The sequence below is a fragment of the Acinonyx jubatus genome, unplaced genomic scaffold (assembly GCF_027475565.1).
Source record: "Acinonyx jubatus isolate Ajub_Pintada_27869175 unplaced genomic scaffold, VMU_Ajub_asm_v1.0 scaffold_50, whole genome shotgun sequence".
NCBI lineage: Eukaryota > Metazoa > Chordata > Mammalia > Carnivora > Felidae > Acinonyx > Acinonyx jubatus.
Window position 1 is genome coordinate 16,665 of NW_026463969.1, and position 27,991 is coordinate 44,655.

At 40.5% G+C, this 27,991-nt stretch overlaps 1 protein-coding gene across 10 annotated transcripts; it reads left to right on the forward strand.

The window, feature by feature from the left end:
- On the forward strand, positions 1–27,902 carry LOC128313789 (zinc finger protein 33B-like). Of its 10 annotated transcripts, XR_008294838.1 has the most exons (7): positions 1–6,721; positions 12,804–12,930; positions 13,220–14,818; positions 15,364–16,258; positions 21,633–21,772; positions 24,101–24,245; positions 24,525–27,902. XR_008294838.1 is itself a non-coding variant. In XM_053213969.1 (4 exons), exons 2-4 carry the CDS (start codon positions 16,244–16,246, stop codon positions 24,674–24,676), a joined length of 312 nt encoding a protein of 103 aa, XP_053069944.1. In that variant the 5' UTR covers positions 14,543–14,818; positions 15,364–16,243; the 3' UTR covers positions 24,677–25,014. The 10 variants fall into 10 exon arrangements, 2 of the variants coding, with proteins under 2 accessions (XP_053069944.1, XP_053069945.1); XR_008294833.1 differs by lacking the exon at positions 21,633–21,772 and having other exon boundaries at positions 2–6,721; positions 13,220–14,961; XR_008294834.1 differs by lacking the exon at positions 21,633–21,772 and having other exon boundaries at positions 3–6,765.
- Positions 27,903–27,991: the final 89 nt, after the last annotated feature.

Below are 27,991 nucleotides of genomic sequence, written 5' to 3' on the forward strand. Positions count from 1 at the left end.
ATAAGTATAGTAGAGGGGGATAAAAAGCATTGGCTGCTAAATAGCTTCACACCAGGTGACAAGAGAAGTGTTGCTTTGTTCCGGCAACAAAACTCCATCTAAAAGCTCGGCTACAAACAGAGTTACTGCCTGATTAAATTTGTGATCATCCACTGTCATTATGTAAGATTAATATACCTTCTGCTCAGGCCAAATAAGTAATTGAATGGAGGCAGAATCACCACTGCTCTATCTTTCCAGGCCTTGAGGCTGACACTAATATCTGCAAACCCTCCAAAAATGCAGTATTGCTTTTGATTTAGTATCTTTGTAGATAGAGATAGTTTTACTGACTTCCATATGGTCTTTATGCCATAATAGCTCTCACTTGAAGGGTCAAGGAACCAGTGTGGGAATTCTGAAAATTTCTGGTGTCTCTATTCCAGTTATGTGTTCCACAGTTGAAGAAAGAACCACCCTTTGGATTTGGGCCCAGTGGGCCCACTATGAGTTAGACCTGAGCTAAAATCCCTCAATCACTTGACCCCCATTAGCTCCTTCTCTGGGTAGTGCACTACAAGCGACTTTTTGGGTCACTAGGCATTAACATCAGCTGAAAGCCAGTGTTTGGGAATCTTGAAAAGTCTGATTCCCCCTACCCACCCACCCAAATGCCTACTCAGATTGGTAAATGGCTGGCTGTTCCTCTGAGGAATGCTGGGAGATAGATTAACAGTATACATTTTTGGCATTACTGGGTTTTTCCTCAAGAAGACCTGGAGACTCCTCTTCTGAAGGGATGCTTTGAGTCTGTAAACTGGCTCAAGGCTGGACGTTGATTGAGAGGGTATGACTCCTTTGGTGAGTCAAGTCAGACCTCTGCTCATTACGCCTGCAGGTTTTCCACTTAGATGAAGACTATAGTGGACGTCCCATCTATTTTATTTCTGCTTACACCATGCTCAACTAGTAAACACCAAATATCTGCAAGCCAAACTATTTTGCTTACTGCTTTGGCTCCACTGTCCCTAACAGTAACCATGTCCATGTTTTTGATGAGTAAGTGCCATGTGTCACCCCTGCCACCCTGGCACCTCAGCATCCTCGTTGGACTCACACATCCCCATCTGAAGGTAGCAATTCTCCCTGTAATTTCCGATTCATAGAGAAGAGCAACCACAAGGCTCTTGAAGGATTCTGGGGCCTGCCTGATAAAAGACGTCCTCTGGACCTTCTGAGGTCGGTAAGCAAGCCTTACAGAAATCCGCTTTAACATTCTAATCTTGCTGAGCCTTTGCATAGTTTTCTCTACAGTATATCAAGGAAGTTTTGGCATTTCAACTGCTTTAGTGCAGCAGGTCAACCAGATCAAACAAGAGACATTACTAGCCCCTCAAGCTAAATATTCAGTCCAGAATATCAATTTAGTGGGCCCGTGTCAATAAATTCAGCCTGATCTGACCTTATATTCTTTCCATTCTGATCCCAAACATATTCCCCAGGTTTCTGTTAATATAAAATTACACATTCATTTTAGTGTGTATCACACTTCTTTATGGGTTGCAGTTTGTACTCTTTGACATCTACTGGGACTTATGTCCAGTTACAGATCTAGAAGCAAGGGGAGATAATGTAAGAAAGTCCTGGAGAGGATCAGAAGATCTTTATGAGGGGCACCTGGATGGCTTGGTTGAGTGTTTTACTATTGCTTTTGGCTCGGGTCATGATCTCAGGGTCGAGGGATTGAGCCCTGCATTGGGCTCCATGCTGACCATGGAGCTTGCTTGAGATTCTTTGTCTCCCTCTGCCCCTCTCCCTGTATGTTTTCTTTTTATTTTTTGAAAATGTTTATTTATTGTGCTGTCAAAAATGAGTCTGAGCTTTCAGCACAGAGAATGATATGGGGTTCGAACTCACAAATCATGAAGTCATGCATGTCCTGAGCCGAAGTTGGATGCTTAACTGACTGAGCCACCCTGGTGCCCCTTCCCTGTATGTTTATATACACATGCTAGTATACACAAAATATATCCTCTTTGTGTCAGCTGACACAATATAAGCGCACCAGAGTCCTGGAAGGAACATGCACACATAGTGCCCAGATCTTGGTTTCTAATACCATATCCCATGTTTAATCTCCAAATAAAGACAATAACAAAGTCATATTTCCTCCATCTAACATTATACAACTATCTTCAGGGTACAATTAAAAACCATTAAACCTATCCCTGAAAGAGGATGCAAAGTCCTTCAGTGATGTTTATTTACTTTTTTCCTTGATAACCCATAACTTAAATAGTATGATTTAAGTTAACAGTACTTAAATACTATGATATAAAATCAGTACACCATATATTATAGATACAGGGATAAGAGAAGGAAGTAAACAAAGATACCTGCTTAATATATATACCCAGTATATTTTAAGTATATGTTATACTAAGTGTTAAGTAAATATTGAATATATACCTATATGTACATTAAGTACGTATACTTAAGGTATGGGCACACACATATTAACGAAATAAAGAAGAAATACTCCTCTGACAATTACAGTCCTTATTTCTGTAACTGCTCATGCAGTCACAGGTGGTATGTATTATGATCTTTCATGACTATGTTTATTTCTTTTACCCTCAGCAAGAACCTCAGCTGGTCATGGTTCTTTACCTGGTGGGGTGATCCAGACCTTCCTTCCTGAAGGGTCTGGGCCACTAGTAGTCTTTCCTGAATTGGGTTGTTGTAGTTTTCCATTGATTTTAATCACAGGTCATGCTAGTACTATGAGATGCCTCAAGGGATCTCCTGTATTCTAGACACACTTTTCCTGATCCCCAATGTGTGGTAGTAGTCCAGTTTCTTCTTAGTAGGATCAATCGCCTCAGCACAGTATCTCCCTTCTCTGCCTGTTGATTTGAAGGCATGGGGAGCCCAAATTCTCCAAGTGACAATCCTAACTTCCAGTTCAGTGGAATCATTGTTGCGTCTCCTGGTGGAAGCATTCCTCCATTTGGAACTAATATTTCTAGGCCAGCAGAACCAGAGGTCTTGTGGACAGGAAACAAAAATTTTGCTACTGGACACTAGGGGTAATAATGCTGCCAATCCCATTTCCTCCCTGTGATTCATGGACCTGTGAATCCTGGCAATGGGAGAAATATCACCATATACTGGACACCGATTCAGAGCATGTACAGCCTTCTGGAGAACTTGCCCCAGCTCTGTACCGTATTGCCACCCAGTGGCACTGTGCATTTTCAGAAAGTTATTCTGACATTCAATCAAGCTGGCTTCTTCGGGATGGTAGAACAGGTGATAAGATGAGTGAATTTCATGACCCCTGGGTCCATTGCTTCTCTACTTCTTCTGTGAAGTGGGTTCCTTGATCAGAAGCAACACAGTGTGGAATCCCATGACAGTGGGATATTCTGTTAGCCCACAGATGGTTGTTTTGGCAGAAGCATTGTGTGCAAGGAAGGCAAGTCTATATCCAGAGTGTCTGTTCCAGTAAGGACAAAATGCTGCCCCTTCCATGAATTTTGGTCACATTTATTTCTCATTCTTGGACACACAAATACATTTGCTTCTTTCTTTCTCTTGTCTTTTGGGACTCCCATTATGTGTATGTTGATTTAGTTGATAGTATTCCATAGGTCCTATAGGCTTTCTTCACTCGTAAAAAAAATTTTTTTTTCCTTTATGCTCCTCTGGATGTTTTTAAATGACCTGTCTTTGAGTTCACTGATTTTTTTTCTTCTGCTTGATTGTGTCTATTTTTGAAGATTTCTACTGAAGTTTTTCACTACAATCTTTGTATTCTTTGGCTCCAGAATTTCAGTTTGGTGCTTTGTTGTGGTTTCTATCACTTTCTTGAAGTTCTCATTTTGTTCATTTGTTGTTTTCCATGATCTCATTTGGCTATCTCTCTGTGTTCTCTTGTACTGAGCTTCTTGAAGATGATTATTTTGAATTATTTTTATTGATTGAGACTTTGTTACTGGAGCTTTATTTTGTTCCTTTGGTGGTGGCATGTTTCCCTAATTTTTTGTGGTCGTTATAGGCTTGTGTTGGTGTCTGTACATTTGAAGAAGTGGTTACTTTTTCTAGTCATTACAGACTTGGCATCGTCAATAAAAGCCCTATACAAGTCAGCATGACCAGATATTCTGGGTCGACTGGTTGGCTGGGTCTGGGGGTGAATGGACCCAGTGCTGGCTCTACACCGAACTTGGATCCCCACTTTGCTCTCTTTTTTCCTACAGGAGAACTTATGGACTGAGGGGATCTCTTTGAGTGCTGCACTGTGTGGGTTTTGGGGAGGAGTGATGAGGGTATAGTGAGACTGTTGTTCTCACTCTTTTCAATTATGTCTTTTTTGTTGTTTGTGTGCTCCACCAATGTGTTTTAACCTCTCATCTAGATTCTGGAGATCATCTGAAGGTATTTTTATCTACGGGTGGTTGTTAAATTGGTGTTTCTGTGAAGGAACAAGGACTGGAACTTCATTTTTAACATCTTGTTGACCTCTCTCCTGATTTCCCGTTTATTTAGATCTCCAAAATCTTTCACTGAAATTTTTATTATACAAATCTTGTACAAACCGTGCAACTTTAATTGTAGAAGTCTTATGCTCCTTTTTGTTCATTTCTTTTTTTTTTTTAATGCTTATTTATTTTTGAGAGAGAGAGAAGTGACAGCAAGGGAGGGAGGGGGGGGCAGACAGAGGATCTAGAGTGGACTCTGCACTGACAGCAGAGATCCCCATGTGGGGCTTGAACTCACAAACCTGTGAGATGATGACCTGAGCCAAAGTTGGATGCTTTCAACTGAGCAGCTCAGGCGCCCCTGTTAAATTCATTTCTAAGAACTTTTTCTTTGTTTGTTTGTGGATTGTTCAGTGCTATTGTGTACAAATTCATTTGCTGTTAATGTATTGATCTTGTATCCTGCAAACGTGTTGCAATCATTGATTAGTTCTGATGTTTGTTGTCATGTTCCTAAGTATATTCTACATGGAAGCTCCTGTCATCTGCAGACAGAGTTTTACCACTTTATTTCCAATCTGGATGACTTTTATTCCATTTTATTGCCTAATTTCCCTTTCTAGGACCTTCGGTTCGACATTAACCGTAAGTGGTAAGAGTGGTGTAAGGGCATATACAAATGAAAAATAAGAGGCTTAATATTCTGCTAAAAATGAAGAGACATCCCTCCTTGTAGATTATTTTCTTTGTAAAGTTGTAAATTCTTTGCGCTTTTGAGAATGAACCACAAATCTTCTTAAATGTCTCTTGGCAGTTTTACAGCCTAGAATGTCTTTCCCAAGGACCTCAGAACCATCTGTTTGAAATGTAATAGGGAGCTGGCACTTCTGTCTCCCAGAGTCTGTGAGAGGGTAGAAGCCTAAACTTTGGTGGTTGGGGTCTTGATCCAAGTTGCAAAACTACCTCCTGTCATAAAGATAGGAGAAGCTTGTTTTTTTAACTTGTAAAACCAATAAACTAACACAGGTGGTCATCCCAATTACCAGGCAAATTTAGGGCAAACAATGTGTGATAAAGGATGCTGTGAAGTCCTCCTACTTGAGAATTAGTTATTGTTTATTTTTGCAACATTTATGTGATGGGATGTATCTACTTGGCTATAAAAAAGGGTGAGATTTCTTTCTGTCCTTGGATTGTCTTTGACATATATCCCGCCATTCAATGATAAGATTGTTTTCTTTGTCTTCTGCCTGAGTGCTTAAGTTTTCTAGGTTCAGAGAGGATTTTTAAAAATTTTTTCAACATTTATTTATTTTTAAGAGACAGAGCGTAAGTGGGGGAGAAGCAGAGAGAGAGGGAGACACAGAATCCCAAGCAGGCTCCAGGCTCTGAGGTGTCAGCACAGAGCCAGGCCTTGGGCCTCCAACTCATGAACTGTGACATCATGACCTGAGGCAAAGTCCCATGCTTCACCGACTGAGAAACCCAAGCGCCCCAAGATTTTGTTTTCAATTATATTTACCTAATAATTTAAGGATGGGCTGAGTCTGGTGAATCCTGACCACTCATAATGCTAAATCGAGTATGCTTTCTCATCAATGAACGTCTCAAAGGACGAAGAACGAAATAAGACAGGGATGACTACTGTCGAAGTTATGTTATAACATAAATGGAACACAGACTGTCCCTGGAAGGAATTCTGCAGGTGCGTTCTATAAAAGATGGAACCGCTAGGACAGCCAATTCATTAAGGAAACAATTAATGAAAGAGGTGTATTTAGATACTCATTTCGGATAAACAATGAGTCAGACGGTAGTATCAGTGTCTCCTGCTTGTACCTTTATTGCTAAATCGGGCAGTCGTACCCAACGTCTCCTAAGCCTGATGCCTGATTCCCAACAAGGTTGCACCAGGAATTTGGGAAAAGGCCTGCACTAGCGGGTCGGCCACATGAGCCGCTCTGGGCCTTCTGCGCATGTGCACTGCGCCCCTCTCGGTAGTTCGCGTAGGCGGCCTCGGGAGAAGACGGTCCCGGATGCTTCAGTTGCAGAGTGCCGAGGCGCAGGCGGAGAGGACGCGATGGTCGAGCCCCCGGGTGTCTGTGGTTGAATGTGGGTGACCCGTGGGACTGAGGCCCCGCGCGGGAGGGGCCGGTGAAGGAGGAAACGGCTCGCTGCCTGAGCGCGGGGTGAGTCCTGCTGCGTCTGTATGCATCGAATGCGAACCAGCGCGTCCCCGCGCTTGTCACCCAGCGAAGGTTCGTGTTTTCGTCTCCGAGGTGAAGGGTCGCCCGAGGCCTCAGTAAGACCGGCGGAAACTGGCCCGGGGGCGCTCGTGGGTGGTCGCTTCTCTCCGGGGGGGGGGGCCTCGTTCTTCTCCACTCGGGTCCATCTTCGTCCTTCCAGCCACCGGTGGTCAGTGTCCCGTCCCCATGGTAACCGCGTAACGCCTGCTGGGAGGTGACGGGAGCCGCTTCAGTGGTATTAGATACATTCACATTGTTGGGCAAATGTCGCTACCGTTCATCCCTGTACTCTTTTCATCTTGTAAAAACTGAAATTCTATACCTATTAAACAGTAACTCCCCAATCTCCCCTACCTCCAAGCGCTGGAAACCACCGTTGTACTTCCTGTTTCTGTAATTTTGACTACCCTGAGTACCTCGTATTAGTGAAATCCTGTAGTCTTTGTCCTTTTGTGACTGGCTTATTTCGCTTAGCGTTACGTCCTCAAGATTCATCCATGTTGTAGCGTATTGCAGGGTTTTTTCCATTGTTAAGGCTGAGTAATATCCCATTGTACGTATATGCACATTATGCTTGTCCATTCACCTGTCCATGGACACTTGAGTTGCTTCCATGTTTCCACTATTGTGAATAATGGTGCTGCCGTGAACACGAGTGGTTGAGACATGTGGTTGAGACCTACTCTTGGGTATATACCTCGAAGGAAAATTGCTGGGCCGTAAGGTAATTCTAGTTTTAATTTTGAGGAAGCTCCATCCTGTTTTTACAATGGTTGTACCGCTTTACACTGTCAGCAGCAGAGCATGGGAGTTCCATTTCCTCTCCATCCTTGCCAACAGTTGCTTTTTCTTTTTTTGATAGTAGCAATCTCAATGGGTGTGAGGTGGGATCTTACTGTACCTTTGTCTTGTATTTCCTTAATGATTCATGATGTTTACTATATTTTCTTGTGTTTGTTGGCCACTTGTATATCCTCATTGGAGAAATATCTGTTCAAGTCCATTGCCCATTTTTGAATTAGGTTGTTTGGGTTTTTTTTGTTGTTGCTGAATTTTAGGAGTTCTCTTTATATTCTGGATAATAATCTCTTATCAGATATATGAATTATAAATATTTTCTCCTGTTCTGTCGATTAACTTTTAACTCTGTGGATAGTATCTTTTGATGTGAACATTACAATTTTCATGACAAGTGTGTCCATTTCTTCTTTGTTACCCATGCCTTTGATGTCATATCCAGGAAGTCATTGCCAAATCCGGTGTTGTGTATCTTTTGTACTATGTTTTCTTCTAAGTTTTATTGTTTTAGAACTTAAATTTAGGTACTTGATGTGAGTTGATTTTTGTGTATGGTGTTAGGTAAGGGTCCAACTTTATTCTTTTACATGTGGCTATCCAGTTTTTCTAGTGCCATTTGATGAAAAGACTGTCATTTTCCCATTGAGTGGTCTTGACAGCCTTGTCAAAAATCATTTGACAAGATGTGTGAGTGTTTATTTCTGGACTCTTTTTTCTATTCCATTGGTCTTATTTGTCCCTTTTTATGCTGGTACCATCCTGTTTTGATTGCTGTGGCTTTGTACTAAGTTTTGAAATCAGGAAGTGTAAGTCTTCCAGTTTTGTTGTTTTTCAGGATTGTTGTGGATAGTCTGGTTTCTTTGAATTTTAGGATGGGTTTTTTTAATTTGTGCAAAAAACATCATTGGGATTTTGCTAAGGATTTCATTGAATCTGTACATCACTTTGAGTAGTATTGACATTTTAACAGTAAGTTTCTAATCCATGAACATGGGATGTGTTTCCATTTATTAATGCCTTCTTTAATGCCTTCAGCACTATTTTGTGGTTTTTATTGTGCAGATCTTTTACATCTTTGGTCACGGTAATTCCTAAGATTTTGTTTGATGCTTTGGTAAGTGGAATTGGTTTTGTAATTTCCTTTTCAGATCGTTCATTGTACGTATATAGAAATACAACTGATTTTTGTGTGTTGATGTATCTTGCTTCTTTTGCTGAATTCATTTAGTTGATGCAGCCGCTTTTTTTGTGGAGTTTTTAGGTTTTTCTACATGTAATATTATTTCATTTGCACAGATGGTTTTACTTTTTCCTTTCTAATTTAGATGCTTTTTATTTCTTTTTCTTGTCTAATGCTCTGACTAGAACATCCAATCCTGTGTTGAAGACAAGTGGTGAAAGCAGGCATCCTGACCCTGCTCCTGATCTGAGAGGAATAGCTTTCCGCCTTTTCACCACTGAGAATAATTTTTCTGTCTTTCCTTCCTTCCTTCCTTCCTTCCTTCCTTCCTTCCTTCCTTCCTTCCTTCCTTTCTTTCTTTCTTTCCATACATGGATTTTATTATGTGGAAGTAGTTCCCTTCTTTTGTTGAGTGCTGTTACCATGAAAGATTGTTGAACTTTGTCACATGCTTTTTCTGCATCACTTGAGATTGTCATGTGGTTTTTTTATCCCTTCATTGTATTGACGTGGTATATTATATTAATCGATTTTTGTATGTTGAACCATCCTTGCATTCCAGGAATGGATCTACTTGGTCATGGTGTATAATCCTTTTTGAAAACTTAAATTAAAGTAAATTAAATGTTATTAATTTTTTAGAGATACAGAGAGTGTGGGTGTGAGTAGGGAAGAGGAAAACGGAAAGACAGACTCTTAGATAGGCTCCATGCCCAGTGTGGAGTGTGACATGGGGCTTGATCTCATGACCCTGGGATCATGACCTGAGCCAAATACAAGAATGGGTTGCTCAACTGACTGAGGTACCCAAGTGCCCGTATTTTATTTTATTTTTTAATTGAAATATAATTAACATACAATTTTATTAGTGTAAGGTGTACAGCATACTGATTCAACAATTGTATACATTAGTGCTTACCACAATTAGTCACCAGCTGTTGCCATATGTTATTACAATATTACTGACTTTATTTGCTGTTCTGTACTTTTCATCTCCATGATTTATTTAGTAACTGGAAGGCTGTAACTCTTAATCCTCTTTCTCTGTTTCACCCCTCTACCAACACCTTCCCTTAGCAACTACCAGTTGTTCTCAGTATTTATGGGTCTCTTTTTTGTTTCTTTGTTCATTTGTTTTGTTTTTTAGATTCCACATGGAAGTGAAATCATGTGGTATTTTTCTTTTTCTGTCTTATTTCATTTAGCATAATACATTTTAGTGCCATCCATTTTGTCCCAAATGCCAAGATCTCATTCTTTTTAATGCCTATGTAATATTGCATTGTGTATATATACCAAATCTTCTCTATTCCTTCATGTATCAGTGGACACTTGGGTTGCTTCCATATCTTGGGTATTGTAAATGATACTGCAGTAAACATAGGGGTGTATGTGTCTTTTCCAATTAAGTGTGTTATTTACTTTGGCTAAATGCACGGTAGTGGAACTACTGGGTCATATGGTATTTCCATTTTTACTTTTTTGAGAAACCTCCAAACTGTTTTCCACAGTGATTGCACCGGTTCCATTCCCACCAAAAATTCACATTTTTCTCCACATCCTCGCCAACATTTGTTATTTCTTTTTGATACTAGCCGTTCTGACAGGTGTGAGGTGATACCTCATTGTGGTTTTGATTTGCGTTTCTCTGATGATGAGTGACGTTGAACATGTTTTCCTGTGTCTGAGAGAGAGGGTTACAGAGAGCAGGAGCAGGGGAAGGGCAGAGAGAGAGGAAGACACAGAACCTGAAGTAGGCTCCAGGCTCCAAGCTGTCAGCACAAAGCTCAATGTGGGGCTCGAACCCACGAACCGTGAGATCGTGACCTGAGCCAAAGTTGGATGCTTAGCTGACTGAGCCACCCAGGTGCCCCTGTATGTCTGCTTTAATCAGGTGTATAAGCTCTTCATACGTTTTGGTTATTAACCTCTTTATTAGATATATCATTTTCAGATATTTCCTCCCATTCACTGGGTTGCCTTTTTGTTTTGTTGATGGTTTTCTTTGTGCAAAAGCTTTTTATTTTGGTGTAGTTGCAACAGTTAATTTTTGGTGTTATTTCCCTTGCCTGAGGAGACATATCTAGAAAAATGTTTCTATGGCCCGTGCAAAGAAGTTACTGGGTGTAGTTTTCTTCTAGGAGTTTTATGATTTGAGGGCTGACATTTAGGTCTTTAATCCCTTTTGAGTTTCTTTTTTGTGTATAGTGTAAGAAAGTGGTCCAGTTTAATTCTTTTGCATGTAGCTGTCCAGTTTTCCCAGCACCATTTGTTGAAGAGACTGTCTGTTTCACAAAGGTTATTCTTGCTTCCTCTGTCATAGATTAATTGACCATGTAGGTATGGGTTTACTTCTGAGGTCTCGATTGTGTTCCATTGACTTTTGTGTCTATTTTCGTGCCAATACCATATGTTTTGATTACTATAGCTTTGTGATATGTAATAATCCTTTTACTATGTTGCTGAATTCTGTTTGGAAATATTTTGTTGAGGACTTTTTACATCCATGTTCATAAAAGATATTGTAGTTTCCTTGTTCTCTTGAAGACAGTTTTTTAAACTAGAAAAGGATTCACCCATTTCCCGCCCCCCCCTGCAGTTGTTCTCTGTATGAGCTTGTTTTTTGTTTTTGTTTTTTTAAGATTCCACATGTAAGAGAGATCACATGGTACTTACTTGTCTTTCTCTTTCTGACTTATTTTACTTAGCATCGTGCCATAAAGTCCGTCCATGTTGTTGCAAATGGCAAGGTTTCATTCTTTTTTGTGGCTGAATCATATTCCGTTGTATATACATACCACAATTTCTTTATGCATTCATCCATCAGTGGACAGTTAGGTTGCGTCCATATCTTGGATATTGTAAATAATGCTGCTGTAAACATGGGGTGTATGTATCTTTTTGAGTTAATGTTTTTATTTTTTCGGGGGGTGGGTAAATATTGGGAAGTGGAATGGCTGGATCATGTGGTAGTTCTACTTTTAATTGTCTGGAGAGCCTCCATACTGTTTTCCCTAGCACCAGTTTACATTCCCACACCCAGTGCCCAAGCGTTCCCTTTTGTCTGCATCCTTGTTAACGCTTGTTCTCCTTGTGTTTTTGGTAGCCATTCTAACAGGTAGGAGGTAATATCATTGTGGTTTTGATTTGCCTCTCCCTAATGATGAATGATGTTGAGCATCTTTTTTATGGGCCTGTATGTCTTCTCTGAATAATTGTGTATTCATATTTTTTTTGCAAGTGAGTTATGTGAGTTCTTTATACATTTTGAATATTAGTCCCTTATGAGATACACGACTCAGGAATATTTTCTGTGTTGAGTAGGTTTCCTTTCTATTTTTGTTGATGATTTTCTTTGGTGTGCAAAACATTTTAGTTATGATGTACTCCTATTTATTTCTTCTTGTGTTGTTTTTTTTGCTTTTGGTGTCAAACCTAAAACCATTGCCAAGACCTATGTCAAGGAGCTCATTAGCACCTCTGTTGTTTTTTTTTAGGAGTTTTATATGGTTACATGTTTTCCTGTTTTCTTGTATTTCCTTGTGATTTTTTTGATTAAACACTGGGCATTTGAATTTAATAATGTGGTAGCTTGGAAATCAGATTCTCCCCAGTCTGCAATGTTTGCTGTATTTTCTTACTGTTTTTGTTTCTTCTTACTTATTTATTGTTTGATGGTGGTAGTCTCTCTTTGTGCCAAGGATCAGCCTGATGTATAAACGTAATGTCTTCTTAGGTGTGGATTCTTTAATTCCTGTGGCAGGTATGTCTTTGCGGGTTTCCTTATGAGAATATCTTCTTTGAGATCAGAAAGAGTATTTTATTCCACTTGGAATTGTCAGAATCAGGGCAGTTCCAAGTACATGTGTGCACTCAGATCTTTTGCATTAAAGAATAAATTGATTCGTCAGTGGTATTTCTACTCTAATCTCTTTTTTACTTGCAAAGTCTAACACAAAACAAGGCATATATATAGTAGAGGTTAGTAACATCTGGTCAGTTTTCAACAGCAAAACATGTAAGAATTTGTCTTTGAACATCTTTTTTTTTTTTTTTTTTTTTTTTCATATTTCCTGATTCTGACTACTTGAGACTGAGCACAATGTGCTTTTGCAGGGATTATTGTCATTCGGGGATGTGACTGTGGGCTTCACTGAGGAGGAGTGGCAGCGCCTGGACCCTGCTCAGAGGACCCTGTACAGGGACGTGATGCTGGAGAACTACAGCCACCTTGTCGCTGTGGGTAGGTAGTGCTTGTTTCTCAGGCAGGCCTCCAGTATGTGTGCCTGTTTTGTATTTACAGAAACCTGTAGAGTTTTTGTAGACTACAATAATATTTAGCTTTGGAATTTGGAGGCCAAGGATGGTTTATCCCTTTTGGTTGTCACAAGGAATTTGTTTCCCTGTGTCCCATAACAGGGATTAAATTAAATTTTTTTTTATTGTGTAGTCTTTGAGTTATACTGTCGTCCACCTTGAGGAGTCCTGAAACTCACCCAGTTTGTCCCACGTCATATGATTCTTATTCACAGGGTTATCCATTCCTAAGGAGGGCTGTGGTGAAATAGTTTTGGATTTTGGCTGTGGTGGTGGTTACACAGATCTCCGCATTTGTCACAATACCTGAAACTACATCAGAGTGAACTTTTGTGTATAGAAGTAAAATGAAAAAATTTTCTCTCAATAAATGATAGGTTACATGTTTATACTTAAACATTTGCATTCTTTTAAATTCTCATAATAGACTTTTACATACATTTGTCATTCATTGTCATTTTCTTTTTTATCATGAGTGCTTAGTTATGTAGCCGGATTCACGTTTCTATTGACTTAAAGATCTCTTTATTAATTAACATATCTTTTCTTTCAAATATTAAAAATATATTTCCTTGTTTATTTGCTTTTAACTTAAAATAGAGCTGAACTATTTGTTATTGCTAATACTAAAACGCATCGGATACTAAATTTATGGTTTTTATTTTTGGTGTCACAGCTTGTCACCTTTATTTTCCTAGTGGTTTATTTTACACATTTCAAATCTTGAATCCCTGTGAATTATGCCCTGTGTGAACTATGTACCTAAGGCTATTCCAAACTGTTGGGAATGACTTGCTGTTTGGAATATTCCATTCATTCCTCATTGCCTTGAAATGCTATATTTATTAGACTACATTCAAAAAAACACTCTTAATCATGGCCATGTTTCCATGAAGCAGATGCCAGACTGCTTGTAGTGGAGCAATATTATACGTGTTGATATTTCCTAGGAAGTCTTCTTTTCGAAATGTTGTCAGTTTCCATTTTCATGTATTACAGATGAAGTTACGAATGCTTTTGTAAAGTACCTATTAAAGTACACAAAAATCAAAGAGAAAAAAGTATGTACAAAAGTTGGTTGACAGTGGTAGTGGAATTTGTCACAGTATATTGAGTTTCAGTGAAAGGGTCTATCTCCATTTCTTCAAGTAATGTTAGTGTCCTAGAAGAAAGAATAGGATTATGTAGACGAATAAAGACATTTTCTTTTGGACTGTCGATTTTCTGATTTATCTACGATTTTCGTTCATTTCTTTCATGATTTTGATGAACTACCTTGCTTGATGCCACCCTCGTCCCCTGGCTTTTTATTTCCAGAGAATCGCTGACGGTGTCAGATACTGTTTTTTTATTTTAAAAATTCTTTTATTGCTTGATGGAATCTGTTTCCTAGTATTTAAAAAAGTGAAGTCGACAAGCAGGTTCCTATTCCTGACAGCTCTGTGTCTAAATTGCACACTGGGTGCACATAGATCTCGGCTGTAATCTGCAACTTTTGGGGAGTCCCTGACGCGATCTACAGTTTGGGTAACTCTGTCAAGCGCCCCAACCTTCTCACGCTGGATAAAGACTACACGCTCTCCGCTCAAGTCCATCGCCGCTCACGCAGTCTAAAGGAGCGGTAGCTCTGGCTTTCAGCGCGGAACGCTCCCACTGTCAGGTTCTGCGCTTGCCTAGTACCGCCTTCCGCCGCTCTGCACTTCCGTCCTGTTTCTTTTTTTCCTTCCGTTTAACTCAGTTCTCGCTGGGAGGGGGCGTTCTGCACCCGCCGTGTCTCTGACCTTTTCTGGGGCTTCGTGCGCAGGGATCGATAGGTGAGCTTGGGGCGATTGGACGAGGGCCAATGGGGGCGCCGTGTGCCCGGGAGTCTGTGCCCCGGCGGTCGGTGCCCGATCGTGTGGAGGGAGGTCCGTGGACCGGTGACGGCGGGATGGGGACGTGTCCATCAGCACTAGAGGTCGGGCCCCCCGGTGCTCAGTCCCTGCCGGAGCGGCCGGGGCCGTTCGCGGGGCCCGGTTCTGGAGGCCGCGGGAGGAGGGCGTGTGTCCGGAGGCGGTGGGAGAGGGACGGCGCTGCGGCCGGAGGGGGGCGCGAGCGCGTCGGTGGAGGCCGGGTGGTCCGGGAAGACGGGCGCCCCTGCCTGGGCTGACTCGGTTACCGCCCCGCCTCTTGGTTCTCCTTGTATCCTTCCTGGAGTCTGAGCGGCTCTCCAGTGGGGTCCGTGACTGCTTCTTGAGGTGTGTTGTTACTCAGTCCGGCATTAGGGAAGGATCTCCAAGAATCCCTTACTTTTTGTCTCATTGAATAGAAACATTTTTTGTTTGTTTGTTTGTTTGTTTGTTTGTTTTTCTTCTCGAAGGTTACTGACTTATTCAGAATCACAGTTTGTTAGTGGCGAAGACTGGAAGTTGTGTCTCCCGACTCCAGAGAGACTGCCTGCTTTTGCACACGAGGAAAGGCAAATTACTTTTAAAAAGATCCTTTTGAGAAACGGCAACCAGGATCAAGAAATGAAAACATAGACCTTTCATTAAAGCATTGCTTTTTATCGTTTTCTGTGTAATCAGTAATCAAAGGTTTAGTAACAGTGGGGAAATTGATAAACAGTTTAATCAGGAGTATTTTTTTAAGTTTACTTATTTTGGGGAGAGAGGGAGAAAGAGAGAGAACCCAGAAGAAGCAGAGAAAGAGGGAGAGAGAATCCCAAGCCGGTTCAACACTGTCACCGCAGAGCCTGATGTGGGGCTCGCTCCATCCCGTCATCCCTGAGATCTTGACCTGAACAAGAATGCAGGCTTAACTGACTGAGCCACCCAGGTGCCCCAGGTTGGGAGTATTTTTTGTAGCAGTTTTGGTGAAGACTTAATGTTACTTCACTGAGTATAATGTTTTATTTAAACCTACTTTTTAATTTAAAAATTTTTTGTGAACATCAAGAGAGCTTTAAACTGTTAAAAATCCCCAGGAAACAAATATTTAGGTTTTCCCAGTGAAAACTTTTATGCCCAGCAGCCATTACATGATTATGTCAGAGTCCTATTAGATAGTTGTTCTTTGAGCATCTGCTGTCCTTTCTGAAGGTGAAAGGCATTGACGCTCTTCCTATCTATTGGGTTGTATAGTTTTATAGGGCAGGAGCATTCAGGAGCCACCAGGCAGGCCAGCTCTTTTAGGACCTCATTCCTCCTGTAACTCAGCACAGCAACAGAGTTGTCTACACTTTTCCAAGACAGCAGAAAATGAACAAATCCCAGGTAAGTTGTTCATTCCCCACTTTATTTTGCAGTGGACCTGGTGAGAGTTGTGAGTCCATACTAATGGGAAGTTAGCAATAGATAGAAATCTATCTTTACAGAAAGTAGTGACAGATCAATAGCAAGACTAAGGTGGCTTGTAGATACATACTGATCATTCTATATCTTAGAGTTTCTAAACTGACCTACAAATAACATCTCTGTTGTTTCTGATAATCATGGAGAAAGGAGGACACCGTCTTTTGGATACAGACAGAATTTTTACAAGACACAAAGACTTCTTGGATGATATCTTTTTTATCTTTTAACCTTCCTGTGACAGCCCTGAAATGAGTGCCTAAAACTATTCCTCACTGAAAGTAAAAGGGTCCAAGAGATAGCTCAAGTAGTTAATTTAATGATAGTCTTGTTCGATCCTGGTATTAAACCTGATACGTTTAGGGGTGCCTAGGTGGCTCAGTAGGTTGAGCTTTTGAGTTTGTCTCAGGTCAGTATCTCACACTCCGTGAGTTTGAGCCCCGTGTCAGGCTCTGTGTTGACAGCTCAGAGCCCAGAGCCTGCTTCAGATTCTGTGTCTCCCTCTCTCTCTGTCTCTCTCTCTCTCACACTCTGTCTCTTGCTCTCTCAAAAATATATAAACATTAAAAAGAAAATAAAAACCCTGATACGTTTAGAGGAATGAATATGGCCTGCATGCTGGTTAACAAGAACTTTCCATGAGTACTTTAACCAGGTTGTGTATGCGAGTTGTATAGCCTATCGTTTAAAGTTAAATTCTCCAGTGAGTCTGTCTGAGCTTCTCCGTCAAATTCATCCCATAGCTTTCTGCCTTGGTTTTTCTTCTTCACTGTTTGAGATCTGTCCAGGTAAAGGTTGCCAATGATTCAATTGTATTTACTGACCACGCTTTCCAGGAGACTCTTTTTCTCTTTTGATGGATACTGGAAAAATGGTTGAATAATACTGTTTATTGTTTTGAGTACTTCTAAAAATATGTAAATTATCTTAATGTGTAATTGACAGGCATTTTGTCTTCTTAGTTCACTAGTAATTTGAGATCTATCCATATGTAGCTTATTTCCTTTTTTTTTTTTTTTTTTAATTAGAATCTTAATCAGGCTGCGGACTCAGTGCAGAGGTCAGTCTCATGACAGTGAGATCATGACCTGATCCGAAATCAAGAGTCACGTGCTTTACCACCTAGACACCCCTGTAGTTTGTTTCTTTTAATGTTGGATTTTCCCGCTGTGTGGCCACACCGTATTCTAAATACTATATTTTACTGATAGACTTGTAGGTAATTTGCATGTTTCATTAATATAACAGCTGCTGTGAATATCCTTGTCATTCTCTATGGTAAATGCAGATGTATCTCTAGACCCTGGAGCATTGCTTCTCAGAGTGAGGATCTTTGGCCAGAAATGGCAGTGTCACCTCGAAACTTGTTTGACATGCAGATTGTGACCCACCATCCCAAACCTACTGGAAGAGAACTTCTGGAGGCCAGGCCCAGCAATCTGTGTTCTTACGGGATGTCCGTGTGATGGTTGATAACACATTAAGTTTAAGAATCACTGGTCCAGTGTCCAGTGATTAGTATTTTTGAGTTACAGGATATTAGGATTTCTCATTTTTCTAGGTAAATTGTTACTCATCAGAAAACTGTGTCTTCTCCAGATACAGAAGTTATTCCTACTTCAAATGGTTACAAACTTCACTGTTTAATTTGTATGTGTCTGATTATTGAGTTTGTGCAAATTTCATAAATTTATGGTGTATAAGTGTTCAGCAATTTCAAGAGTGGGTGGAATTCTTGCACACCCATTGTTAGAATTATTTCTTTGTATTTAGTGGTTTTTTAAAAATATACATGTATCTCCCCCCACCCAAGAGAGGTAGTGTGAGCTGGGGAGAGGGGTAGAGGGAGATGGATGGAGGGAATCTTAAGCCGACTCCACACTCAGGGTAGAGCCCGACATGAGCCTGGATCTCACGTCCCTGGGGTCAGGACCACAGCAGAAATCAAGAGTCTGGTGGTCAACTGAGCCACCCTGTATTATGTATTAATATTTAAATATATTTTTATTTGCACTTTTTTAACTGCTTGTTGCTGGCATGTTATTTTTTATATATTGACCTTATTTCCAACAAGTTTTCTACACTAATTTACTACATCTAATTGTTTATCTGTATATCCTAAAAATTTGGATTTTTTATGTATACACATGTATAATCTGGGAATAGTGACACTGTTATCTACTTTTCCCAGATTTTGTACTTTTTTTTCTATATTGCCCTCTTAGGTCCTCAAATATATAATATTAAATAGAAGCAAGAGTAGGGGGTAAACTTTCCTTTCAGTATGGATTTTTGATGTATTTGTTTACATTTCTTGATGACATCAAGGATATGCAGTTCTGTTCCTCGTTATGTAACATTTTTCTTTTTTTTAATGAGTGCCAATTAAATTAAAAAAAAATTTTTAATGTTTATTTTTGAGAGAGAAAGAAAGAATACCAGCAGGGAAGGAGCAGAGAGAGAGGGAGACAGAGAATTCAAAGCAGGCTCCAGGCTCTGAGCTGTTAGCACAGAGCCCAACTTGGGGCTCGAACCCACGAACTGTGAGATCATGACCTGAGCCGAAGCTGGACCCTTAACTGACTGAGCCAACCAAGCCCCCCAATGAGTGCCAATTAAATTATTTAAAATGGTTTTGGACATCTGTTGAAATCGTCATATGATTTGTCTCCTTCATTTTCTTAGTAAATTACATCAAATCTTATGCAATTAAATTTAATGTAAAATTAATTACAACAAATTTAAATGTAAAACTAACAAGATATGTCTGAAATAAACCTAACTGGGTCATGGCAATATTTTGTTTTAGAATTATGTATCTGTGTCCATGAGAGACATTGAGCAATGAGGTATTTTTTCCTGGTGGGGGACATGTTCTTGTTAGCATTTAGTATTTAGTGTCAAAGATATGTTGAATTCATAACAAGAATTCTTGAGTATTTCCTCCTGCTTTCTCCCCAAGATTGTGTTTTATTTTCTTTCTACTTCTTTCTTAGGTATTCATTCATAGGTAAGGACATCTTTACCTGGAATTAGTTTGTTTCCCTCCCTTCCTTTCTTTCTTCATTGTTAAGTAGGCTCTGCGCCCAGTGTGGGGATCGATCTCATGACCTTGGCTTACAACATCCCATTTTTTTCCTCTTTCTCCCAGCCTCTGGCAGTCCCCATTTTATACTCTGTTTCTATGAAATTGGCTTTATGGTGAGTTATAGTGTATGATATTTGTTTTCTCTCTGACTTACTTCATTTAGCATAATGCCCTCAAGGTCTGTCCATATTGTCTCAAGTGGCAGGATTTCCTTTGTTTTTATGGTTGAATAGTATTCCATTGTGTGTGTGTGTGTGTGTGTGTGTGTGTGTGTGTGCGCGCGCGCGTTTATGTATATATTATATATGCATGTATGTATACACGCATTATCTTTACCCCATTCCACTGTTGATGAACTCTAAGCCTCATGCCTCATCTACTATCAATAATGTTGCAGTGAACAGGGGATTACAGGTGTCTTTTGCAGTTTTCTTTCCATCCCTTTTGGATTTGTACCTAAAATTGGGATTGCTAGATCATCTGATAGTTCCATTTTTGATTTTTTGAGGGACCGCCATAGTGTTTTCCAAGGTGGCAGCACCAGTTTACATTCTCACCAACAGTGAATGAGGGTTCCCTTCACGCCACATTCTTGCCATTTGTTATCTCTTGTCTTTTTGATAATAGCTATTCTGAGAGGTGTGAAAGTGGTATTTCATTGAGGTTTCGATTTGCATTTCCTTGATGATTCATGGTATTGAGCACCATTGCATATACATATTGGATTGGCCGTTTGTAGGTCTTTAGAAAAATGTCTGTTCAGGTCCTTTGTTCATTTTAATTGGATTATTTGCTTTTTGGTTTTTGTATTGTATGAGTTGTGTATACATTTTGGATATTAACGTCTTATCAGATACATGATTTGTGAATATCTTTTCCCAATCTGTAGGTTACTTTTCAGTTTATGGACTGTTTGCTGGGCAGAGCTCTTAACTTCGATGAACGCTTGTTTGAGCTTTTGTTGCCTTCCTTTTGGCATCTTATCCAAAGAAAACATCATCCTAATGAACAATATTGAGCTTCTCCCCTATGTTTTCTTCCAGGAATTGTATGGTATCAGTTCTTATGTTTAAGTCTGATTCATTTCAGGTTAATTTGTATGAGTGGTGTAAGATAGGGGTATAGTTTCATTCTCTTGCGTGTTGGTATCCCGTTTTCCCGCCACCATTTACCGAAGAGACTATCCTTTCCCCATTGTGTGTTTTTGGCAACTCTGTCAAAAATCAGTCGACCATATATGCGTGGGTTTATTGGGGGGTTTCTCTTCTGTTCCATTTGACTGCAACTGTTTTTATCACTGAAATAAGTCTCCCTTTCGCTGCAGTTGGTATTCCCTATAACGTACCTTAATTAGGCCTTCGTTCACTTCGTTCATTAACCATTTATGAATAGTTAGTATGTGTCCTAATGTGTGCCAGCTGGTGAGGATTCTAAGAATGAGACATCGCTCTTTATAAGGAGAAACTCTTAGAACTGTGTAGGGCATTAAAAGAAACTCACGTGATTTTGACGTTACTGTAAGTCCTACGGTGGGGATCCTGTTTTGTTTTCCTCATGATTTTTCATTTCTGGTTAAAAATGAAAAGACAAGATTTTCAAGCCTAAAATAACATAATTGTTTTTTGTATTGGGTGACGTAACCCATTTGTATTTGTTCTTGTTAGGCTTTAGTCCCTCCATCTGACAATGTATTTCTTCCCTATGCTTTTTCTTTGTTGTGTGGGGCACCCCGATTGAGTGGGAGCCGGCAGGGGGCGCCAGTGAAGAATTCACTCAAGACAGAACAGAGGAAATAGACGTTTACTGGATATCCTGCAAGGGAGCAGCTGGCAGGATGGCAAAGGGGAGACCGTCTGCTACTAGGCGGTGGTGAGGGGCTGTAGTTCTAGAGTAGCTGTAACTTTTCCCCCATTTTTGGTAATCTTAGGCACTATGCCTGCCGTGGGCAGCCCATTGGTCAGTGAGGGCCTGTGGCTTAATGAGCCTGTTCACGTCAGCTTGGTGGTCGTGGTCGTGGTCGCTGTGGATCCTTTTGCTTTCCTCAAGCTTTGACTGCTCAAGCCTGTTGTATACACAAGTGGTCTCTAGAGGTTGTTCGTTTGTACTTTATTGGATTATTTTGTTTTGTTTTTTCAACACTGCATCAGTCAGCTTGTGTTGTAACAAAGGATTCCTAAATTTATTTTTTGTTTGTGTCTGTGATCTTAGGGACTAAGGCGTGGCTCTGTTCCCTGTGCTGTGCATTGTGGGGTCAAGGATGAAGGATGATGTCTCTGAAAACTTCTCCCTGAAGTGACACATTTCCCTTGTACCACTTTTCATTGGACAAAGCAAGTCACGTGGCCCAGGTTCATGTCAGGGGCAGGATTTGTAATGTACCCTTAGGGGCAGGCTGGGGCACTGGACCTACTGGAGAAGGGAAAAAATATTTTGTGAGTGGTTTGTCAGTGGTCACATGATTTATCAAATGACCTTTGATGATACAGTTTAAAGTTACTCCTTCTAGAGTGGTTCAGTATTTAATTTTTATTCTAATATTAATTATCATTTAAGTTTAAATTGTGGTTATAGTTTGTAATTTTCTTTCAACATATGAAAGGACCTTTATTATTACTGCAATTTGACCTTTACATTTACTTCAGTCATCTTCTGCTATCCCGTATTTTGTGGAAGCCCTCTGAAGTATTTTGTTTTCCTTAATGAAGAATATTTGTAATACTGTTTTTCAGACAGTTTCATGGGGCACCTGGGTGGCTCAGTCGCTTAAGCATCCTTCTCTTGATTTCAGTCCAGGGCATGATCTCACGGTTCCTGGGATGGAGTTGTGCTTGGGGCTCCACACTCACAGCATGGAGCCTGCTTGGGATCCTCTCTGTCCCTTTCTCTCTGCCCTTCCCCTGCTCGTGCTCTTTCTCTCTCTCAAAATAAATAAAGAAACCTAAAAAAAATTCTTGAAGCAGTTTCATTAAAGGACAGAGCTGGTATGTCAGGAATGATTTGGAATCAAATATATCTCTTGATTGGTGAATTCTAATTATGTGCCTGGATAATACTACGTTAAGTAAGTTTTCTGGATTAGCTAGTGCAATCCTACACCACCTTTATGCTGTAGGTACTGAAATTACAGAAGCGTATAAGGATTTACATTCAGGATCTATATAGAATAGTTCATTTGCAGAAAATGCAGTTTGAGAAGTGGACAAATTTGAGATCTCTTGAGTCCGAGTCTACCAGGAGATGCCTCTTCTGGCAATTTGATGCTTGAAAGGTGAGAACCGAAACTCACATTACAAATGATACTGGAAGTGTTCTCACTGGTTCCTGAGGTGCCTACTGGTTTTGCAAATGACTCAGGAAGATCTTTGTGTGCTGCTGATTTTATCATCTTGCTCCATCTCACTTCTTCATAGACTTGTCATGTCTCAGTGTATTCTCCCACATCAGGTACTTAAGGAACCTCAGCCTTTATACTCACGATACGTAGCTGCATCAACAGGTAGAAACATGTTATTTACATATATTTTTTAACTTTTTTATGTTTATTTTTGAGAGACAGAGAGACAAAGAACATGAGTTGGGGAGGAGCAGAGAGAGGGAGACATAGAATCCCAAGCAGGCTTCATGCTGTCCATACAGAACACGATGCAGGGTTCAAACCCATGGAACAGGGAGATCATGACCTGAGCCGAACTCGGACATTTAACCAACTTAGCCACCCAGGCACCCCTCGGCTTTTTCCTTTTAAACTGGAGAATAAAAATTTGTAACAAAATGTATTGATAGTATACTTATGTAGTTCATAAATACCAAGTTTGGTAGTACTCAAAAGTGTTCTTTTTTTTTTTTTTACTTTTTTTAATGTTTATTCATTTTTGAGAGACAGATCATGAGCAGGGAAGGGGCAGGGAGAGAGGGAGACACAGAATCCGAAGCTGGCTCCAGGCTCCGAGCTGTCAGCAGAGCCCAGCGCGGGGCTCGAACTCACAAACTGCGAGATCATGACCTGAGTCGAAGTCGGACGCTCAACCAACTGAGCCACCCGGGCGCCCCAGTACTCCAAAATATTCTTTCAAGTAGAAAGTGATCACACATTTGAAGACTCGGTCTAATTTACTCTGTGATCCATTCCATGAATTCCTTTATGGCCCTTCCTGTCATCACAGATCCAGGGTGGATTCTCATCTTTTCCTCCGCCATTTGCCCTCTTCTCATTTCGCGAATGTGTTAAAGGAGCCCCGCCTTTGCTTGCACCTGGGATCATGACCCTGTGTTCATGAGAGTACGGGGTTCTTCTTCTCCAACAGCCGTTCTTCAGTGAGGCCCCACAGAGAGCTAATTTTGCTGCTCGTTTGTTTTAGTCTGTCTTGTTCATACTTCACGTTAGCCATTGTAACCTGTTACTGCATGTTTTCTTATCAGATTATGTGCTCCTTGAATACAAGAACAGTTTTATTAATCTTAGCATTTCTGAGAATTGGAACAGTTCCGGATACATTGTGGGATTTGGTGATTTTTACATTAATAATACCCTGAAGCAATGGCATAGTGTTGGTTAGATTTCTCGTCTCCCCTCAAAGCCTAAAGCCAAACACACCTTCTGCAGACTATTTTGGTAATCGTGAGAGGGATTGGTTCCCATACAGCTTTTCCATGTCACCCAATTGTGAACATTTCAGATTGAACAGAAATCCCAGGGATCAGTATCATTTAAGGATGTGACCGTGGGCTTCACCCAGGAGGAGTGGCAGTGCTTGGACTCAAGTCAGAGGTCCCTGTACAGGGACGTGATGCTGGAGAACTACAGCCACCTTGTCTCAGTGGGTAAGGACTGTTTTTATGTAATTCCAAGTAGCATGTTTTGATTGTGTTAATTATGAGGCGTATAGGCTCTGTGCCGCGTTGAATGATATATTTAAGATTGGAATTCAGGAGTCGTTGCCGATTGACCGCCATTGGGCACCAGGAAGGTAGTTGTGTTTACCTCTCCAGTGAAGTGTTCCGTGGCTTCTTCACTGAGCAGCTGCAGCGGCTTCCTCCTCTTCCAGAGGCCCTGAAGTCTAGGCCACCTGGTCTGAATCCTGAATGATTTCACGTTGACAGGGTCCTGTGCTACCAAACCAGAGGTGATCTTCAGGCTGGAGCAAGGAGAGGAGCCATGGATATCGGAGGAAGAATTCCCAAGCCAGAGCCTCCCAGGTGAGTTGATACATACGGCACCGATGAACATCAGGACATTTATTATCTTCCCATGATTAACCCAGGGCTGGACAACTTTGGAATGTGTTTTTAAGGTGTCTGTTTAGAAGTCATAATCCAGTGAGTGACTGAGAATACTGGTTATTGAACCAAACCTCCAGATTCTGCTCTCACGAAAAATGTTCTCCTGTTTGATTCACGTTTTGAATATTCACCATTCTTACATTTGTCAACAGACCAATCTTTGCCTTCCTCCCCTTTGCCATCGTTTTCCTGCATGAGTCTGTGTTTCTCAAAGCCGTGTCAGCCCCGACCTTACCTGCGTTGTTGCACTGCATTCCTGCTGTTCCCAGGCATTGTTTCATACACTGATTTTCCGACCTAAATAATTTTTGAGTGCTTGCTGTTGTCTAAATACCATAGTAGTGAGAGGCGCGTGGGTGGCTCAGTCAGTTGAGCGTCTGACTTCAGCTCAGGTCATGATCTTGCTGTCCATGAGTCGAGCCCTGCATCGGGCTCTGTGCTGACAGCTCAGAGCCTGGAACTTGCTTCAGATTCTGTGTCTCCCTCTCTCTTGGCTCTCCCCCACTCGTGCTCTGTCTCTCTCTCTCAAAAATTAATAAATGTTAAAAACATTTTTTTGATTAAAAACAATTAATAAATGCCATAGCAGTGAAAGAATAATGTGCCAGTGACTTTGTACAAGTAGCACTAGTGGCCAAGAGATTCATGCAGAGGTGGTCAACATCACTAACGTGAGGGAGATGCGCATCCGAGCCACATCACACCATTTAGAATGGCTAGCACCAAGAAGACAAGAGAGAACAAGTGTTGGCGAGGATGAGGAGAAAAGGGAACTCTTGTGCACTGTCGGTGGTGGTGATGTAAATTGGTTCACCTACTGTGGAAAAGGGTGTGGAGATTCCTCAAGCAGTTAAATATAGAACTGTCCTAGGATCCCGCAGTTGTACTTGGGAACATACCCGAAGAAAATGAAAAGAGGATATCGAAGAGAATATACACATTCCTGTGTATCACGGCCTTATTGACAATAGCCAGATCTGGACACAATCTGCGTGCTCGTCAGTTCATGAATGGCTAAAGAAAGAAAAGAGAGTAGTAGTATTCGGTCATGAGAAATGACATCCTGCCACTTTAAGAGAAAGACAGTTACCGTGTGGTGTCACTTATATCTGGAATCTGGAAAAGGCAAACTCATGATAACGGAGGGTAATGTGGTGGTTCCCAGGGGATGGGGTGTGGGAAAGGAGGGAAAGGACAAGATCGGAAGAGATAAGTAAGCCGTAGAGATGGCGGATACCATATCAAGAATGCAGACAGTATCGAATTGCGGTCATCACACTTGCCCAGACACCAGAACTGAATCGTTCCAATCACTAATAAGGCATGGGAATTGTGTAACATAATAAAGGTGCTGATCATTGGCACAGTAGCAGTCCTAATACAGTTTATAATTGTCTGAAACTAACGTGCACGTTGAATTTATACACTTATATGTCTCATGCATTTAAAAAGTAGCACTAGAAGGAGATACTTCTGCGTATTAACGCTGTGTAGTGGTATAAAATGACCTTGGAAATTCGAGCAGAGTTAAATTGTGCTGCTTTAAGAAGAGTAGTCAGGGGAGACCTAAAGTAGCAGATCAGCCACCGTTAGAGCAGGATTTGAGTGAAATGTTTGTGTGAGTTGGGTGGTTTCTGCCTCTTCTCAGCAAGGGGAATAGCACCCACTAAGCCAATGAGCAGGAATGTGTTTGGTGTTTTTTGGGAAATAGCGGAAAAAAAAAAAAAGTCACAGTGGCCAGAGGGGAGTGAGTGATTGATGAGTGTGGGACAGGAAATGACGTCAGGCAGTTGTGGTCCACAAGGTAAATATCATAAATCTTATTAAAGTTATTAATGTTATCCTCTTTAGTATATTTTGGTTAACAAGCAATGTGTAGTTTATGTTTATAAGATCGTTCTCGCCCCTGGAGAAGATATCGGGAAGAGCATAAGCACTACAGATGTCGCTAGAGGACGCTTGTCGTTTTCCTTAAGGGTGATTATGGTCAGTCCAGATTGGAAGGCGTGGAGGTAACGAGAGGAGGGTGGAATCTCTGTGTGTCAGGAAGAAGAATAACAGAAAGGGAAGGGGGGTGGGACTTGAAGGATTTTAAAGAATAATGGTTGAAAACTTCCCAAGTTGGGCAGTAGAGCTAAAAGTACTCATTGAAGAATGTGCATGAACTGTAAGTAAGATAAATGCAAAGGGATCCACGCCAATGTCATGTCATGATAACATTTCTAAAAACAAGAGAATGTTTCAAAGTAGCCAGAGAGAAACATCTCCTTTTCTTTGGACATGATAGTGGATGTTTCAGCCAAAAGCATGGAAGCTAGAGGGAAATAATGCCCTTATTTGAGTACTGAAAGAAAAGAACTTTCAGACAAAAGCGGTATCTTATGAATATATATTTATGAAAGGAGAGCTGAAGATACCATAAAAAGGAAAACTAAGAGAAAGTGTTGTAAGCAAAAAAAGCTTTTAAAAATGGCTAGAGGAGGTTCTCTGAATCGAAAGGAAATAACACTAGAAAGGTGGAACTTTAGAAAAGAAAGAAAAATGGAAGTGGCAAAAATAAGGGTAAATGTAATGGAGTTTCCTTCTCATGAGTTTCTATAATCATATTTGATTCAGGCAAAATTTAGAAATATCTTATGATTTGATGCTCTATGTGTGGAGAAAATGATATAATTACATTTAAAAGATAGAATAAAGGGCTTTAAATGGAATTAAAGTGTTACATTTCTCTTGAAGTGATAAGATGTTGATCCGAGAAGACTGTGATAAATTATATATGTGCTTTTTACCTAGAAATGTACTCAAATACCTAGAACAACCACTAAAAAGTTATATGAAGTGGTACATTCAGAAAAAGCGTAAACAGAAAAAAACGACATACTCTAAATTAATGAAAATGGAATATTTAAAATAATGTTCAGGTAACCAGTAAGAAAATTAGTTAGGAAGAGATGAATGAGAAACTGAGAAAACAACCGAAAAATAAAATGGCAGACTGAAACCTTGACATTAGCAGTGTTCACCATCAATGTAAATGAACTAAATACACCAATAGGCGTATAAATTGGTAGACTGCATGAAACAGAAAACATGATGCAGAAATATGTTATCTACAAAAAATTCACTTCAGAGAGAACATAGTAAGGTTGATAAGGAATAGAAAAAGATAGGGGCGCCTGGGTGGCTTGGTTAAGCATCTGAGTTGGCTCAGGTCATGATCTCACGGTTCGTGAGATTGATCCCCACATCAGGCTCTGTGGTGACAGTCGAGAGCCTGGAACCTGCTT

Excerpts from the sequence above, each read along its gene's own strand:
- LOC128313789 (XM_053213969.1), top strand. Across the intron at positions 24,246-24,524 it reads CAGCCACCTTGTCTCAGTGG|GGTCCTGTGCTACCAAACCA; the intron begins GTAAGGACTGTT and ends TCACGTTGACAG.